The sequence below is a fragment of the Squalius cephalus genome (genome assembly GCF_949319135.1).
Source record: "Squalius cephalus genome assembly, chromosome: 2".
NCBI classification, from domain to species: domain Eukaryota; kingdom Metazoa; phylum Chordata; class Actinopteri; order Cypriniformes; family Leuciscidae; genus Squalius; species Squalius cephalus.
The window spans coordinates 9,790,706-9,811,382 of record NC_137123.1 but is presented as its reverse complement, the minus strand read 5'-3'; the positions used below and the strand labels follow the sequence as shown (position 1 = coordinate 9,811,382).

Below are 20,677 nucleotides of genomic sequence, written 5' to 3'. Positions count from 1 at the left end.
TCATATACTGTTCCTAGACTTGTGTTTCTTTTAATGCAAATTAATTTTCAATTACGCAACACATGTTATCTCTGTATAATAATCATCAATTGTCCAATCTTCAATCTTCAATAAATGTCATTTATCGTCTTCTGGTTAACCTTGTTTTCTTCATAATAACAGGCTATTCAACTAGCAAACACTCAATATGACTCAAGGAAGAAATGTAAGAAAATTAATTGTAAACGGATTTGTCTGTCTTCGTCAAAATAGCCTGTTAGAAAGATTACAAAATGAGCATATGCTTATCGCCTATTGTTTATTGGGCGACATAACAAAAATGGTTAATATGAACCTTTAAATTAAAATAAATTACAAAATATGTTTGTAACAATATGTACATAAGTTACTTGTCAGGTATTGTTCAAAAAAATAAGCATTAGATGAATAGTTGCCGTTTAAACTGTTATGTTTCATCCGTCCCACCCCTGTGCTGCAATCGTCCCGCTCAGGCGGGACGATTGAAACAAAGCACAACTACCGTTCAAAGTCAAATTTTACTTAAATCATTCTATATTAGTACAGAATAACACATGATACTAAGATAACACATATGTGAGTTGTTAATCACAAAAAATAAAAATTCTATCTGTAACCTTATCTTAGAAAACGACATTTATCTGAAAAGTGTTTCAACTGTCCCGGCTCTCCCCTACAATACATTGCAAATTTCCTCAAGGAAAACAAATCTCTTAACTATTATTGTAAACTATGGGAGTCAAGTAGCCTATTGGCTTCATTAGCCTACTATAATATTGAAGGTAAAAATGAACTGATTTGTATACAAACACTTAAAATACACTTTTATTTATTTTTATAATAATAAAGTTATATGAAATTATATAAAAATGTAAATGGTGGCTGTCATAATAAAACTTTCCAGATTTATTCAAACATGCATTATTGAAGAACATTAAAAAATATAATGAATATGTAATATGGTGCATATATTTAACAAAATGCTCCTCTCCAGAGTTTATTTTTCTAGCTGACTGACGAGTTTATGGTCACTGGATTTGTTTTTTCTGAGGTAAATGTGACATTGCATGCACTGGTGTAGTGCAAGGTATTCGCAGGTATATGGCGTATACCCACTTCTTGTTCTGTCGGCATTGCGTATACCCACTTCTAAAATCCCCTCTGATGTGCGTCTGATGTGTGTCTAGTGTAGCCTATATAATGAAAGTTGTGAAATAATTGCCTAATATTAACTCGAATTTGGTGCTGCAATGATTCGCCCATCACGACGATAACTGACCTCCTCATCTGAGCTGCTACGGCACACAAAAACCCGCTCGTCAATGTCATGTCAAAATGTTTGAGACCAATTAAAGCAAGCGGGATTTATGTTCACAAAAGTGCGAGCCGAGCGCGAATCCCAACGCGACGCTTCACGCTTCAGTTAACGATCATACAAGTAGCTAAACTAAACAGCTGTTTTTCGATCGAAGTTTTAAATGACAAACAGGAATAATCAGTTTTATCAAAGACAAACTATAAGCTCAATTTAACAATACAAGCACCCTTTTAAATATATTGCCATTATTATAATAAATATAATGTTTAAATGTATTTGTATAACATTACCTCGAATGTGTTCGAATATTTCCCCAGTATCAGCACTGAGACTTTTCACTGTTTGTATCACTCCGCTTGTCTGTGTTTGTGCAACTTGCATCATTAAGCCAGAAGGTGGCGACAAGTGACTGTCTTTATAAGTGCGCAATTGAACCACTGATTAAATTAACAGATTAGTCCAAAACACTGATTAATTTAGGAAAGAAAAAGTAGCTGAAACTGGTCTTTGATGCTCATACTAATTGCTCATAATGCCTCTGGACACAGAAGGATTGCATTGGCGTTTGTTTGAAATGTAACATCTATGCAAAATAATCCTTGAATCATTTCTTATTTAAGGCAATTTCCGTTTCGAATATGTGATTGTGTATTGTCAACAATAAGCATAAACATTCTGCATTTCCATTTTGTAGCGTGGATCGTTCATTGCGACATTTAAACTGATTCTCATGTTTAAAAATATCTGATAAAAAACTTCATGCTACTGCCCTCTGACATGCTTTTAAAGCTACTGTTTAAACACCTTAAAATGCACGTCAAGATCAGGAAAATCTATATTTTCTCGAGGGGGTAATAATCCCCCAACCCGCCTAGCAAGATCATTTTTGGGACCTCGGTATTTATAAAACCCTGCGTACGGCCCTGCACCCAGTAAAGACAGCGATGCAGTGATCCCTTCAACAGTTGTCCAATTTTCATGTGTGGATGGACTGAGGAATAGTCACTCAAAATTCATAATTATTTAGTATTAATAAATAATTAAAAGCCAGTATTAATTGCAAAAACTGCACCTTTTCTGTGGCTAATATTAATTTCATAATGATCCTTTCTCCGTGAAGTCAAGCAGCAAAAGTTAAATGATAATGTGCAAATACTATACTGGCCCATTTTGGGGTGAACTAATATACAAGACTTGTCTTACATGTCACTGTTTATAACACAGAGCGTTCATCCTTTGCTGGGACGCTTAAAAAAATTAAGAGTATACCCACTTCTCCAGGCACCACTACATCACTGGTTACATGACATTGTTTACTAACGTCTTTCCACGGTCGAAACACTGATTGAGCGATTCCATGTGACATGATACGGACTTCGATAAGTTGTACTCTATATTTTAACATACTTTCAGATGCTCATTCATGTTTATTTCGCGCTGTAACTGGTATTATTAAGGCGGAAGAGAAGGTCATGTGCTGCTTCTCTAGAGCTGAGCTGCGCCAGAGCGATCTAACGCCACAGTGCCAAAAATTATGTTTTTGAATTTCGTAAGAAAATGTATGTAATTTTAAATCTGAGACTTTGTTTCATATCAATAATAACAAAGCACAAAGATTATTGCGATTTATTGGATGGGATGCGCGCAAAAATGTTCCATCCATTCATCGTCCGAAAACAGGATGACTAATCGATTCTTGGGATTTAAGAATCAATATGGTTTCGTAAAAATGAGACTCGATTAAAATCGAGAAATCGATATTTTTTTACCCAGCCCTAGTTTTTAGTACAATACAAATATACTTTAATGCATTTTTAATACATTTAACAGTACGTCTTTCTCAACTGGGAGAAGTTACGTCCCGTTGACGTTGAGCACCACTCGGCTCCTCTGCGAAAACTTGGGGAGTGTCTCTGATCGCTTCCTTTATAACCACAGCACAGGGTTCACGATGCAAATCTCACTCGACAATGTCCATTGGTAGCCTGGCTAATGTCAGACCAAGTCTCAATTTAAATTCATAAATAATAAAGATAAAGCAAGATGTCCTGTTGATAAATGTTTGATATATAATTTATATAAACTGCAAAGGTAAAGCATAAATAAAATGATTGTGATGTGAAGGGAATGGAGAGAATTGAGATGTCCTTCAAGATGCTGAGTTTGATCAGTTTCCGGGTCACAGGCTGGAGGACGGAGGAGCGAGGAAAAGAAGTATCAAAATTGTAGTTGTATATAAAAAATCTCTAAACAAATGTAACATGTATTTTTTTCCTCTCAGTTTTTGCAGTTGCACTATATACATTCATTGTAAATTAGGAAAAGTAAAAAAAAAATCTTCAAACTTAATAAGATCCAGAACTTGGTAAAACATTTGTCTGTATTTCAAATGTTTCAAGCCTCTCAAATTCTAGTCTTAATAGTTTTTCCTTGTTAACTTTTTTGCTTAAACTTTTTCTTTAACTTTGAGCATTAAACAGTGAAAAATTAAACTGGGATGTTTGCTGAAATTGTCCAATAATAACCAACTGCAGTCTTTCCTAGAACATTTTCCACCAGCCGTCTCTGATAAATACTTTTACCTGACATCTGTAGATCCTCCAGTGAAACCTGTGATCTCCATCAGTCCATCTGGTGTAATAGTGGAGGGAGATTCAGTGACTCTGAACTGCACCAGTGACTCAAACCCTCCTGCAGAAATCAGCTGGTTTAAAGGAAAAAAGAATATTTTGCAATCTGGTGAAACCTACAGCATCACTAATATTAAGTCTGAGTCCAGCGGAGACTATCATTGCTCTGCTAGAAATAATCATGGATCTCAGACTTCTGCTGCAATAAATGTGAATGTCATGTGTAAGTCTGCCTTTATTTTTAGTAGTTCTGGAAGATTATTTGTGCAATGATTTGTCTCACTGCATGTCATTTTACACTTTTTGTCTTTACAGATCCTCCCAGGAGCGTCTCAGTGTCCATCAGTCCATCTGGTGTAATAGTGGAGGGAGATTCAGTGACTCTGAACTGCATCAGTGACTCAAACCCTCCTGCAGAAATCAGCTGGATTAAAGGAGGAACGATTGTAGGATCTGGAAGAATCTACAGCATCTCAAAGATCAGCTCTGATGACAGTGGAGAATACAAGTGCAAGTCCATCAATGAACATGGGGAGAAATACTCTGATGCTGTGACTTTAAACGTCATGTGTGAGTTTTATGAATCATATTTTCATTTTTCATACCTTCTACTTGACACAGATCCTCCAATAAATCCTGTGATTGCATCAGTCCATCTGGGGAAATAATGGAAGGTGATTCATGATGTCAAATTTAATATCGTAGTTGTCGGGCGGAATCCGCGTATCTCCAAAACCATTATTTTTCAGGAAATTAAAAAAACTGCATATTTTTTTAGTTATTAAACATTGTATCGTTAAAGTTGGTATTATACCTTATATTGCTATCATATACTGTTGTATACCAACATTAACACAACATTTCCCCAAAATCATGTTTAATCGGAGATACGAGATTTGTGACTTGGGAGCAGGGAGATACGAGATTACGCTGTCATTGATAAGAATGGTACGGACACAGACGTCGCTGCTGCCAGTGTTCATCAAAGTCTGCGGTCACGTTGAGCCTTTTGACAAGAGATAAGGCTTTAAAGGGGAAATGAAGCAGTCAATCAAGTTTACACGATTTACAAAATGGATTTCCACTATAATCATCAATTATATAAGAAACATGACAAATGTAAACATATAAAAGAAAAAACGTTGTATCTTTCACGGCCAGGGCGCCGCCATTGTGCAGTATTCTAACCGGTGACGTCACAGGGTTGGTTGGCTTTAAAGGCTCTGGGCTGAGTTCAGTAAAACGCAGTGAAAGACATAAATCTTAACATTAAACTACGCATAAAAAGCATTCATCTGCTATCATATTATCATGTCAAACCTCTCATATCACACTGGCTCGTTAACAAGATGCACGTGCTGGTCAAACCAGCGAACAACTAACGTTAGGTACAGTCATTGTTAGCTAACAGCTGTAAGCATGAACTAGCTAAATAACGCTAACTTAGTGTTTAGCTAGTGAAGTTTATTAGTACCAGACAAAAAGACGACGTCTAACGTTATGTTAACAAACTGCACATGTAGATGTTTGTGAAATAATTTTTTATTCAATATAATGTTTTACATTTTACAGACATGTTACAAACTATTTACAGGCTATTTGCTAACGTTATAGCTTGTGTGTGTGTGTGTGTGTGTGTGTGTGTGTGTGTGGACTACTCTTCAATCCTTGGCTCACTAGGGTTGCCACCCGTCCCGGTTTTCCAGGGATTGTTCTCTTTTTTTGAGCGACAGTCCCGGAAAATTAATATTCTTTCCCGGGACACGAATTGTCCCGGTTTTTTGTTAAAATGTACTTCTAAAGTAGAATTTCCTGGTTTCAAACCGTTTCCTTCTACTGTTACTGCAGAGCTGCCACGCGCAATTAACCCTTCTCACACACAGAAAAATCGCGAACGGAGACCGACAGACTAGACAGAGCAGGTTACTTATGATATAAAAATGTGATACTTATGATATTTGTAAATGTGATGTGAAAGATCCCTAGCGGCACGTGAACTGATCACCTCTAGCTAATAGTAAATAAACACGAATGAACAATGTTAAAATAAAACGTACAACTTACCGAAAATGTATATTCATCATACATAATATCGATCAATCAGTGTTTTTCAACCGCGGAAAGGGTCAATAAAACAGCTGGAGAACAATTGTCACATAACATTTACCTCAGGAAAGTCATTTGATTACAATAATAGGCTATAGCACGTTAGTTAGCTAGAAAAAAAGAGCTATAGAGAGTATTTTGCTAAACATAGGCTACTATATTACATATTTATTATATTTACTTATCATTAAATAAAGTTGTTATTATAATAAAAAAATGCATTATATTTAATTTGTTAAATAAAGTTATTTTTAACCTTAAATAATTTTACCAGCTAAGGCTCTCTGTATGTTTACAGCATTAGGTGAGATTTTTTTCTTGAGAAAAATGAATGCCTATCTTCTAATATTTATCCAAATCAGTCAATTAAATCAAATCACAAGAATTGAACTAAATTGAAATCCTGAAATTTGTTTCAAGCAATAATAAAAAACGTATCTTACGAGAATTTGTACCATATAAACATTGTAACATGTTGTCAATAAACCTAATACAATTCAGTTTAGTTACTAAAATGTTTTGACAATCACAATACCCCCCCCCCCCCCCCCCCCAACAACAACAGAAAAAAAATCTGAGTGTCCCGGTTTTTCACAAATCAAAGGTGGCAACCATATGGCTCACTGAAATGACAAAATAAAAAAGCCGTCTTCCTGCTGGCCAGTATTTGGCATATTTCATTCTGTAACAACAGTCAATAGCAAAGTATCATGCTATTGTTTTTGATGTTATACATTTCTTACAGATAATCACGATGATCATTGCGTTTGTCTTACCGAATGTGGTATCTTCCTGTCAGCAATTACAGTTTTTCTATAAGCTTTTTTTTTATTAATGCCGACAGTAAAATGTTGCCAGATATTACTACGAAAAACAAGCAACATTTTTTTTTTTAAATAATAATCCGAAATAAGTTCAAAACTTGTGTTTTGGAAATAAGATTAATATATCACGAACCCTAACATGCAACTTTACACTTTAATAACTTCCTAAAGTGTGACATTAAATCAGAAATACAAGTCCAGAAGACTACTGCCACCTTTCCATTAGGTGGATCTGGCAACACGGGATCGCACCCGCGCCCTCACAACGCGCTCTCAAGCCCCGTTCACTGCGCTAGATTCTCACAGGAAAATGAATTGCAAATACTCATATGAGGTGGTTTAAACGGCTAATTAATCATTCAGAGAGCTTGAAATTTTATTCTTGAATGTAAAAAAATGACCAAGGTCCGGACCTCGGTCACGGTGACCTCATAGCTGGCTACGGCCATGTCCATCACCGGCTGTTCGACATAGCGACGTACCACTGCTCGGTTCCCACGCCGTATCGACTCAAATGTCAAATATCGACAAGCAATGGGACACACGGGCTCAACAGGTCTTTCAAGTTCGTCTTCCTCCATTTCAAATCAATTGCGTATTCAGTCCGGTCCAGTAACGCTTCACTCTCTTCACTCACCAGCAGAACCAACCAACCCCGTTACGTAGGCTGTGACGTCACTCCAAAATGGCGACTCGCTAGCTAGAAATTGCAAAAATAATTTTGTCATATCTGTGGTTTTAACAACTTTTTAAAATAAATTTTTTGGCAAGGTGATTTTTCTAATATATGTAGCTACTACCAGTGCCAAAACATGGACGTTTCATTTCCCCTTTAAGAGCTATTCAAATCTAATGATTGTGGTGATACATCTTCCTAAACTCCATTTTAAACGTTTAAGAGATATGAGTGATGCAATACCAAAATACTAGGCTGTCTAAAATAGGCGGAAATTAATCTGCACGCAAAAACGGCGGTCGCGTTAAGCCTTTTGACAAGAGAAAATGCTTCAATGGTTAACCGAAGCTAACGACTGTGGTTACATATATCTTCCTAAACTCCATTTTAAAGGTTTAAGAGCTATAACATAAGTGAAGCAGAACAAAAAAGATGAGCTGACTAATGTTACCCACCCAGCAAAAACGCGTTGAAAAGACGTCGAAAAGACGACATTTCCAGTCGTCTAAACAACTTTAATATTTGGTTGAAAAGTGAAAGGTGAAAAGCCGTCTTTTTCAGGTCGTTGAGAAGACGCCTATAAAAGGACGTCCCACTCGCATCTAAATTAGGTTGTAAAGTGAGTTGAAAAGACATCTTTTTCAGGCCTAATTACAACCGATTATAAACATGATTATATTTAATATTCATAATTACTGTCAAAATAAGACAATTCACAAAAGAGTTGCAAACCATTTATTGTCACATCAAATACATCTTTCACACACACAAAAAAATCACTTTTCTAATACACATCTTAAGCTTGCATTTGATCAAACATACCCTAAAAACAGTTATATTCTGAAATATTCCTAAATTAAAATAACTTTACTAAAAATGTATAAATATACATGTAAATATATAGTAAAGTGTAATTTATTCCTATGATGGCAAAGCTGAATTTTCAGCATCATTATTCCAATCTTCAGTGTCACATCATCCTTCAGAAATCATTCTAATATGATGATTTGACTCTCAAGAAATATTTATATTTTTAAAATATTGAAAATGTTTATAAAACAGAACAATAACCAATTATAACCACATTAGAAAACATTAAAGGGATGGTTCACACAAAAATGTAAATTCTGTCATAACTTAAAATAAAAATTCTATCTGTAACCTTATCTTAGAAAACAACATTTATCTGAAAGTGTTTCAACTGTCCCGGCTCTCCCCTACAATACAATACATCTCCTCAAGGAAAACAAATCTCTTAACTATTATTGTAAACTATGGGAGTCAAGTAGCCTATTGGCTTCATGGTAACACTTTAGAATACTGTATCTTACTTACTGCATAACTAATAAGGAATTATTGAGGAACTAATAGATCATTATTTATTAACACTTAAGTCACTACTGTTAACTACTAAGGAAGATGTGTTAACTAATTAGTATGTAATAGAATTGTATGATTGTGTTAAGATTCAGTTAGTTAATCAATATCTAATGAATTATGTCATAACTCTTGAAGAACTATTATTAATTATCTATTAATTAATGTGCAAGAAAAATAACTAAGAAGTAACTACTAATGAACAGTCATACACAGTGGTTACAATAAACCGTTTTATTTTAGCAGTGGAGTGGTGGATGAAGTACACAAGTACTTGAGTAAAAGTACAGATAACCCAATAAAATATTACTCCAGTAAAATGATAAACTATTGGCCTATTCATTTTCAAAAGTACCTTAGTAAAAGTATAAGGTAATTACTTGAAAAGTAAAAAGCACTGATCAATGTTTTTTTGTTTGTTTTTTTCTAGCCAGTTTTAGTCATTCTTCAGCACTAATAAGAAAGATAAGGGCAGACATTTACTAGGCTATATATTGATCTGCAAATAAGCAAACTTTTTATTTAATTAGCAAAATGTATCATAATGTATGATAACTTATCTATTTTACAAAGGTTTAGATAATACCGTTAATAATGTGTTTTTTACAGTAAGTTTGATTTGAGTCAGAAGTATGTGGTAATTCTGTATTAATTACTAATGAGTTCCCTATATTCTCACTTTAGAATACTGTTCCAGGTTCCAAGTAATTCCTGAAGAATTATCTAATAATTATTTGTTAATTACCAATTAATTTCCTTATATGTTCACTTTAGAATACTGTTTCAGGTTATAAGTAGCCTAATTCCTAGATAATTATTTGATAATTATTTATTAATTACTAATGAGTTCCCTATATTCTCACTTTAGAATACTGTTCCAGGTTCTAAGTAATTCCTGCAGAATTATTTGATAATTATTTTTGAATTACTAATAAGTTCCCTATATTTTCAGTTTCCCTCAGTCATTGCCTCAAACATGAATTTACTCAATGGCATTCTATGCTGAGGAAAACAGACACACACAGTACTGTATATAAAATATAAAAACTAATCTGAGGTTAGTTTTGTATGACTGTTCATTAGTAGTTACTTCTTAGTTATTTTTCTTGAACCTTAATTAGTAGATAATTAGTAGTAGTTCTTCAAGAGTTATGACAGAATTAATTATTTATTGATTAACTAACTGTTACTTAACACAATCATAAAAATATATTACATACTGATTAGTTAACACAAATTCCTTAGTAGTTAACAGTAGTGAAGAAGTAGTTAATGAATAATTACCTATTAGTTCTTCAATAATTACTTATTAGTTATGCAGTAAGTAAGATACAGTATTCTAAAGTGTTACCGGCTTCATTAGCCTAATATAATATTGAAGGTAAAAATGAACTGATTTGTATACAAACACTTAAAATACACTTTTATTTATTTTTATAATAATAAAGTTATATGAAATTATATAAAAATGTAAATGGTGGCTGTCATAATAAAACTTTCCAGATTTATTCAAACATGCATTATTGAAGAACATGTATAATGAATATGTAATATGGTGCATATATTTAACAAAATGCTCCTCTCTAGAGTTAATTATAGAGTTTCTAACTGACTGACGAGTTTATGGTCACTGGATTTGTTTTTTCTGAGGTAAATGTGACAGTACATGCACTGGTGTAGTGCAAGGTATTCGCAGGTATATGGCGTATACCCACTTCTTGTTCTGTCGGCATTGCGTATACCCACTTCTAAAATCCCCTCTGATGTGCGTCTGATGTGTGTTTAGTGTAGCCTATATAATGAAAGTTGTGAAATAATTGCCTAATATTAACTCTAATTTGGTGCTGCAATGATTCGCCCATCACAACGATAACTGACCTCCTCATCTGAGCTGCTACGGCACACAAAAACCCGCTCGTCAATGTCATGTCAAAATGTTTGAGACCAATTAAAGCAAGCGGGATTTATGTTCACAAAAGTGCGAGCCGAGCGCGAATCCCAACGCGACGCTTCACGCTTCAGTTAACGATCATACAAGTAGCTAAACTAAACAGCTGTTTTTCGATCGAAGTTTAAATGACAAACAGGAATAATCAGTTTTATCAAAGACAGTGGAAACTATAAGCTCAATTTAACAATACAAGCACCCTTTTAAATATATTGCCATTATTATAATAAATATAATGTTTAAATGTATTTGTATAACATTACCTCGAATGTGTTCGAATATTTCCCCAGTATCAGCACTGAGACTTTTCACTGTTTGTATCACTCCGCTTGTCTGTGTTTGTGCAACTTGCATCATTAAGCCAGAAGGTGGCGACAAGTGACTGTCTTTATAAGTGCGCAATTGAACCATTGATTAAATTAACAGATTAGTCCAAAACACTGATTAATTTAGGAAAGAAAAAGTAGCTGAAACTGATCTTTGATGCTCATACTAATTGCTCATAATGCCTCTGGACACAGAAGGATTGCATTGGCGTTTGTTTGAAATGTAACATCTATGCAAAATAATCCTTGAATCATTTCTTATTTAAGGCCATTTCCGTTTCGAATATGTGATTGTGTATTGTCAACAATAAGCATAAACATTCTGCATTTCCATTTTGTAGCGTGGATCGTTCATTGCGACATTTAAACTGATTCCCATGTTTAAAAATATCTGATAAAAAACTTATCAGTAATAATCGGAGGGGGTAATAATCCCCCAACCCGCCTAGCAAGATCATTTTTGGGACCTCGGTATTTATAAAACCCTGCGTACGCCCTGCACCCAGTAAAGACAGCGATGCAGTGATCCCTTCAACAGTTGTCCAATTTTCATGTGTGGATGGACTGAGGAATAGTCACTCAAAATTCATAATTATTTATTATTAATAAATAATTAAAAGCCAGTATTAATTGCAAAAACTGCACCTTTTCTGTGGCTAATATTAATTTCATAATGATCCTTTCTCCGTGAAGTCAAGCAGCAAAAGTTAAATGATAATGTGCAAATACTATACTGGCCCATTTTGGGGTGAACTAATATACAAGACTTGTCTTACATGTCACTGTTTATAACACAGAGCGTTCATCCTTTGCTGGGACGCTTAAAAAAATTAAGAGTATACCCACTTCTCCAGGCACCACTACATCACTGGTTACATGACATTGTTTACTAACGTCTTTCCACGGTCGAAACACTGATTGAGCGATTCCATGTGACATGATACGGACTTCGATAAGTTGTACTCTATATTTTAACATACTTTCAGATGCTCATTCATGTTTATTTCGCGCTGTAACTGGTATTATTAAGGCGGAAGAGAAGGTCATGTGCTGCTTCTCTAGAGCTGAGCTGCGCCAGAGCGATCTAACGCCACAGTGCCAAAAATTATGTTTTTGAATTTCGTAAGAAAATGTATGTAATTTTAAATCTGAGACTTTGTTTCATATCAATAATAACAAAGCACAAAGATTATTGCGATTTATTGGATGGGATGCGCGCAAAAATGTTCCATTCATTCATCGTCTGAAAACAGGATGACTAATCGATTCTTGGGATTTAAGAATCAATATGGTTTCGTAAAAATGAGACTCGATTAAAATCGAGAAATCGATATTTTTTTACCCAGCCCTAGTTTTTAGTACAATACAAATATACTTTAATGCATTTTTAATACATTTAACAGTACGTCTTTCTCAACTGGGAGAAGTTACGTCCCGTTGACGTTGAGCACCACTCGGCTCCTCTGCGAAAACTTGGGGAGTGTCTCTGATCGCTTCCTTTATAACCACAGCACAGGGTTCACGATGCAAATCTCACTCGACAATGTCCATTGGTAGCCTGGCTAACGTCAGACCAAGTCTCATTTGAGACTTGGTCTGGGAACCACGCGTTCATTTTCTCGTATTTGAGGCGTGGTTTACGAATGCCCAGAGCCGTTTATTGGGCGCTATGAATGTCTATCAAATGCGCCTGTATGTAGCTCATAGCCAATCGATTCAATTATACCAGATGACGTATGTAGAGTGACAGAAATTCGACGAGGAAAAAGACGATGGGTCAAAGATTTATTTGTACACGATGGCGTTTAGCGAATATTACCGTTTGTGCAAGATAAACATGAGGGTAGAAGGTAACGTCGAGTCTGATGCCATGTTGGATCCATAGATATAAACAAACTGCTTCGGTGTCGTCATCGTCTTGCTGCTCCCTCCCCGTTCTGTGATTGGTTCCCTTTTTCAGGGGAAAATTTGGTCCATGGTGTCCAGACTGCCTAGCAGCGTGAATAAAATCGAAGGCAGTATGAGGAAACCCAGGCTAGTCCATTGGAGCGGTTCTGTTAAATTTCGATGATGATATGTTCTCAGGCGCGATTCTAATTCGTCAGTCATGCAACGTCTCGGTTCCCTCCTTCAGGGAACGGGGGTTACATCAGTAACCTAGACGCTAAATACAGTATAAATATATTTATACGTAACTCATAGTGATGACTGAATGTGAACGTCTAGGTTACTAATGTAACCCCCGTTCCCTGAAGGAGGGAAGGGAGAAGTTACGTCCCTTTGCCACAATCCCTGTGTTCACCGCTGAGTAACCGAGCACCACTACAGGGGGTGGAACTGAGACACGAGGAAAGGAAACGAGGATACACAAATAAGAAATGAGAAGCGCTCTATTTGTATATTGGAATATTCTTGATCACTGGAGCGTCACTTCAAAGCATCAACAGCTGTGATCAAGGGATCTGCCCTTATGTTGTTAAAGTTTGGTTATTTAAGAAATTCATAAATAATAAAGATAAAGCAAGATGCCCTGTTGATAAATGTTTGATATATAATTTATATAAACTGCAAAGGTAAAGCATAAATAAAATAATTGTGATGTGAAGGGAATGGAGAGAATTGAGATGTCCTTCAAGATGCTGAGTTTGATCAGTTTCTGGGTCACAGGCTGGAGGACGGAGGAGCGAGGAAAAGAAGTATCAAAATTGTAGTTGTATATAAAAAATCTCTAAACAAATGTAACATGTATTTTTTTCCTCTCAGTTTTTGCAGTTGCACTATATACATTCACTGTAAATTAGGAAAAGTAAAAATACAAAAATCTTCAAACTTAATAAGATCCAGAACTTGGTAAAACATTTGTCTGTATTTCAAATGTTTCAAGCCTCTCAAATTCTAGTCTTAATAGTTTTTCCTTGTTAACTTTTTTGCTTAAACTTTTTCTTTAACTTTGAGCATTAAACAGTGAAAAATTAAACTGGGATGTTTGCTGAAATTGTCCAATAATAACCAACTGCAGTCTTTCCTAGAACATTTTCCACCAGCCGTCTCTGATAAATACTTTTACCTGACATCTGTAGATCCTCCAGTGAAACCTGTGATCTCCATCAGTCCATCTGGTGTAATAGTGGAGGGAGATTCAGTGACTCTGTGATTTATAAGTCTCAACTAAGTGTGATGTCAAATTTTATTTGTTAATGTTTTGTTTGTTTGTCTGTTTGTTTGTTTGTTTGTTTGTTTGTTTCAGATCCTCCCAGGAGTGTCTCAGTGTCCATCAGTCCATCTGGTGTAATAGTGGAGGGAGATTCAGTGACTCTGAACTGCACCAGTGACTCAAACCCTCCTGCAGAAATCAGCTGGTTTAAAGGAAAAAATAATATTTTGCAATCTGGTGAAACCTACAGCATCACTAATATTAAGTCTGAGGCCAGCGGAGACTATCATTGCTCTGCTAGAAATAAACATGGATCTCAGACTTCTGCTGCTGTGAATGTGAATATCATGTGTAAGTCTGCCTTTATTTTTAGTAGTTCTGGAAGATTATTTGTGCAATGATTTGTCTCACTGCATGTCATTTTACACTTTTTGTCTTTACAGATCCTCCCAGGAGCGTCTCAGTGTCCATCAGTCCATCTGGTGTAATAGTGGAGGGAGATTCAGTGACTCTGAACTGCATCAGTGACTCAAACCCTCCTGCAGAAATCAGCTGGATTAAAGGAGGAACTTTTGTAGGATCTGGAAGAATCTTCAGCATCTCAAAGATCAGCTCTGATGACAGTGGAGAATACAAGTGCAAGTCCATCAATAAACATGGAGAGAAATACTCTGATAATGTGACTTTAAACATCATGTGTAAGTTAATGATGGTCCCGTAACTGACATTAAATCCTCAAAACATCTGTGATGTCAAGTTTAATATGATTGTTAATGATATCAATATGTCTCTGTTTTAGACCCTCCAAAGAACGTCTCAGTGTTGATAAGTGGATCTGGTGTAATAGTGGAGGGAGATTCAGTGACTCTGAACTGCACCAGTGACTCAAACCCTCCTGCTCTGAACTTCAGCTGGATTAAAGGAAGAACGATTGTAGGATCTGGAAGAATCTACAGCATCTCAAAGATCAGCTCTGATGACAGTGGAGAATACAAGTGCAAGTCCATCAATGAACATGGGGAGAAATACTCTGATGCTGTAACTTTAAACGTCATGTGTGAGTTTTATGAATCATATTTTCATTTTTCATACCTTCTATTTGACACAGATCCTCCAATAAATCCTGTGATTGCATCAGTCCATCTGGGGAAATAATGGAAGGTGATTCATGATGTCAAATTTAATATCGTAGTTGTCGGGCGGGATACCGCGTATCTCCAAAACCATTATTTTTCAGGAAATTAAAAAAACTGCATATTTTTTGAGTTATTAAACATTGTATCGTTAAAGTTGGTATTATACCTTATATTGCTATCATATACTGTTGTATACCAACATTAACACAACATTTCCCCAAAATCATGTTTAATCGGAGATACGAGATTTATGACTTGGGAGCAGGGAGATACGAGATTACGCTGTCATTGATAAGAATGGTACGGACACAGACGTCGCTGCTGCCAGTGTTCATCAAAGTCTGCGGTCACGTTGAGCCTTTTGACAAGAGATAAGGCTTTAAAGGGGAAATGAAGCAGTCAATCAAGTTTACACGATTTACAAAATGGATTTCCACTATAATCAACAATTATATAAGAAACATGACAAATGTAAACATATAAAAGAAAAAAAACGTTGTATCTTTCGCGGCCAGGGCGCCGCCATTGTGCAGTATTCTAACCGGTGACGTCACAGGGTTGGTTGGCTTTAAAGGCTCTGGGCTGAGTTCAGTAAAACGCAGTGAAAGACATAAATCTTAACATTAAACTACGCATAAAAAGCGTTCATCTGCTATCATATTATCATGTCAAACCTCTCATATCACACTGGCTCGTTAACAAGATGCATGTGCTGGTCAAACCAGCGAACAACTAACGTTAGGTACAGTCATTGTTAGCTAACAGCTGTAAGCATGAACTAGCTAAATAACGCTAACTTAGTGTTTAGCTAGTGAAGTTTATTAGTACCAGACAAAAAGACGACGTCTAACGTTATGTTAACAAACGGCACATGCACATGTAGATGTTTGTGAAATAATTTTGTATTCAATATAATGTTTTACATTTTACAGACATGTTACAAACTATTTACAGGCTATTTGCTAACGTTATAGCTTGTGTGTGTGTGTGTGTGGACTACTCTTCAGTCCTTGGCTCACTGAAATGACAAAATAAAAAAGCCGTCTTCCTGCTGGCCAGTATTTGGCATATTTCATTCTGTAACAACAGTCAATAGCAAAGTATCATGCTATTGTTTTTGATGTTATACTTTCTTACAGATAATCACGATGATCATTGCGTTTGTCTTACCGAATGTGGTATCTTCCTGTCAGCAATTACAGTTTTTCTATAAGCTTTTTTTTTTATTAATGCCGACAGTAAAATGTTGCCAGATATTGCTACGAAAAACAAGCAACATTTTCTTTTTTTAAATAATAATCAGAAATAAGTTCAAAGCTTGTGTTTTGGAAATAAGATTAATATATCACGAACCCTAACATGCAACTTTCCACTTTAATAACTTCCTAAAGTGTGACATTAAATCAGAAATACCAGTCCAGAAGACTACTGCCACCTTTCCATTAGGTGGATCTGGCAACACGGGATCGCACCCGCGCCCTCACAACGCGCTCTCAAGCCCCGTTCACTGCGCTAAATTCTCACAGGAAAATGAATTGCAAATACTCATATGAGGTGGTTTAAACGGCTAATTAATCATTCAGAGAGCTTGAAATTTTATTCTTGAATGTAAAAAAATGACCAAGGTCCGGACCTCGGTCACGGTGACCTCATAGCTGGCTACGGCCATGTCCATCACCGGCTGTTCGACATAGCGACGTACCACTGCTCGGTTCCCACGCCGTATCGACTCAAATGTCAAATACCGACAAGCAATGGGACACACGGGCTCAACAGGTCTTTCAAGTTCGTCTTCCTCCATTTCAAATCAATTGCGTATTCAGTCCGGTCCAGTAACGCTTCACTCTCTTCACTCACCAGCAGAACCAACCAACCCCGTTACGTAGGCTGTGACGTCACTCCAAAATGGCGACTCGCTAGCTAGAAATTGCAAAAATAATTTTGTCATATCTGTGGTTTTAACAACTTTTTAAAATAATTTTTTTGGCAAGGTGATTTTTCTAATATATGTACAGATGGTGGACAACCAGAATGCCTATTACCGCCGCGCCAGCCGGCGCGGCGAAATTACCGCGGCGAAAATAAACCAGCCGCATTTCAAAGTCGTTCCCGAAATGACCGCCAGGTGGCGCAAAGGGACATTGTGCAAAACAGCAGCATTTGCCGTATTTTAAAATGTAAGTGGGTTAAATATAAAACCCTAAGCCTAATAGGCATATTTTTCATATATATTAATAGGCCTATTAGGCTACAACAGAATAGAACCAAAGATAGAATCAATTTTACAGCTGAAAAAATAGAATCAAAAGTTAAAAATAGAGACGATATTAGGAGCAATGACGCTGAATATTTTTACTATTCTATTGAGGAATTAGATAAACGAAGAGCTCTCGTGAGCGATACAATTGCATAGTAATTTATAGTGATTTCAAAAGCAGTCCTTAAAAAAAAAAAAATACATAGAGTAGTGTGGCATAATTTGAGAGATTACGCGGGACACGTTTTAGTTAAGATCCTGGTTTCAATGCCCTTATTTGTATATAGGCTAGGCTACTGCTTTAAAAAAAAATCACAACGCGTTTTGAGATTGTTTTAAATTAAACATTGAAGTTTAAAATGTAGTGTTTTGGCACACCAGGCCGAGTGGCGTTACGCATTGTTCAAAAATCAGGTTTTATTCTGGCATGTTGAATTGGCATTAATATTTTTTTTTTTTATTATTAGATTTAGATTTTAGGTTTCGTTAGATTTATTTTTCTCATAACAGCTAAAATAACTTAATATCCTTGTCTTCATATGATTTTTATCAATAAACTAGTGTTTTCTGACAGTGTCGACTGCAAAGATGAAGTTGACGATCGCCATATTTGTAGTGAACGCACATAGAGAGAAATGCACATAAAGACATAATCAGAGAGTAGCCTTTTTCTTTTTCGTTTTGAATTATTTAGTTTGAAGACATTTCAAGCTTTGTGTATTTGATGTATTTATCATGTCTGTGTGAGGCATACGCTGAGTTTCGTTAAGTTAGGAGGATGAGATGCGCTCCAGCTGACGTGCAATGCAAGTGACCTCGCGGGCGCCTCTATGATTAGTGTCTGTTTGCTTCTCTTACTTATTGAATCCAGACAATTGGGTGATGAAAAAATAATTAAAATTAAGATACAATTTATAGAAAACGAAATTCACTTTAAATAAAGGTTTTCTACTAAACAAAACTTAATGAAGTGGTCAAAATCATGTCTGACCCACTCCATATCCATCTCTCGATATAATGCATCTTATCTTACTCGTGCTGTTCACTTTTCATATTCAACATAGATTGAAAAAACAACATTATAATATTTTAACAAATATGATACTAAATGAGATTATTTAATGTCTACAACAGTATAGTAGGCCTATAGACTCTATTTGTACAAATTGCTGCACGTTAATGTAATTAAATGAAACCTTGTAACGAATTCACACTGTTGGGTAGACTGTGTAAAGCGTTCGCAGCAAGCACAAGTTGTGATTTTTGCTGTGCACTTGCATATTAGTGTCAGCTGGGAAGGAAATATAGAGACCAGACCTCTTGGAACTTTAACTGAATACATAGCGTTGGTAAAGCATACTGAAATTACATCCCTACAAATGTATTGGGCCCTACTGAAAATAAATGTATCGAATTTAAGCAAAGTAGCCTAAATGTTAAGACTGTAAGCCCTTTGCTTTTTACGTAGCCTAAAGGACTCTTATAGCCGACTTTGGGTTAATTTAATTTGTAGAGGATTTTTTTTAACTCAAACATTAACACTGAAATAAATTAAACTAAATTATTGTACTTTTTTGGCACACCACGACGAGTGGCGCTATGCATTGTTCTAAAGCCAGGTTTTATTCTGGCATGTTGAATTAGTGTTCGACAAACGCGTTCATTTGAATGAAGAGCGCTTCTCGCTCGTGTGAGCGAACACACACTGGAACGTTAGGCCATGTCGCAAAGAGTGAATAGTGGCCGAGTGGTTGAACGTACGTTACGATCATTTAGATGACACGGGTTCGAATCCCGATCTAACTTGGACTTCTGGTGTTTTTATATTAGCCTATTAATGCATTTTATAGTCTATTGTTGATGCAGAGAGATTTGTCTTCTAAAACATAGTTTTTTGCTTATAGCCTATTTACAAAATAAAATCGCCATGCATTTCCATTTTACACTAAGGAACAAATATTATACAATGACTTTACTTCTGTAGCCTATAATAATTTATATGACGTTTAAACGACAAACAATAAAATCAGAACCAGTATTCTGTTGTGTTCATGGTTCCAGTGGCAGTAATGCATCCACGGCTTTTCAAAATGTCTCAAAGCGTTTTGAGATTGTTTTGAAATATTGAAGTTTATAATTAAGTGTTTTGGCACACCACGACGAGTGGCAAACTCTTTGTTTTGTTTTGCAAACTCAGCTAGCCTGTGGGGGGTTTGGAGAAGGCAATAGTTGCTTTATCGTGGGGGTGCAGGACAGAGGTGTTAATGTTCCGTCTTTCATATGGAGAGTGTCGGAGCCAGCCTGATGAGCAGGCAAAGGCAAAATTCTTTTAAGGATTAATCTCAAAATCTCCAAAAGTCCATAGCCTATGTACAGTAGGCCTTATATCTTATTAAATTATATATTGTAGTTTTATTGATTGTATTTAAAGGTTTTCCACACACAATTTCAATTTAGCAGATACAGAGCTCTTTAATTCGCGACCCACCTCGTTTTATTGTAAGGTGAATTCAGCAAGGCATGTTGTATCTTTGAAGGAACAAAAGCTATTTAATAGCTTTTGTTCCTTCAATGATACAACATGCCTTGCTGAATTCACCTTACAATAAAACAGTTTTTTCTTTCGTGATTTGTGTGGATGACACACAGCGACATATACAGTATTATCAGCTGTATGGTGTTTTTTTTACGCTGAAATGCAGCAGTGAGGGAGACCAACTTACTAAAAAAATATCCAGCGTGAGAAAGGCAAAGAAAAACGCCTGTTCTTAATTTATGTTGCTTTGAACTTTTTTCGTTTTGTACCGTTTTAATTTTTTAATTTAGCTGCAATTTCTTTGACAATAGAAATTTAAAATGTTGCAAGAATAGGCCTAAGATTCTGTGTTTCTTATTTTGCATCACAAA

At 35.8% G+C, this 20,677-nt stretch overlaps 1 protein-coding gene across 1 annotated transcript in view; it reads left to right on the top strand.

The window, feature by feature from the left end:
* The window catches only part of LOC307149048 (B-cell receptor CD22-like), a gene marked incomplete at its 3' end in the record, with an annotated part of 41,184 nt that extends 26,319 nt beyond the window's left edge, over positions 1-14,865 (top strand). The window contains exons 5-7 of the mRNA XM_079855077.1: positions 4,282-4,536; positions 14,471-14,715; positions 14,821-14,865. Coding sequence (XP_079711203.1) covers positions 4,282-4,536; positions 14,471-14,715; positions 14,821-14,865 — 545 coding nt within the window. The remainder of the gene's footprint in view (positions 1-4,281; positions 4,537-14,470; positions 14,716-14,820) is intronic.
* Between the last annotated feature and the right edge of the window lie 5,812 nt (positions 14,866-20,677).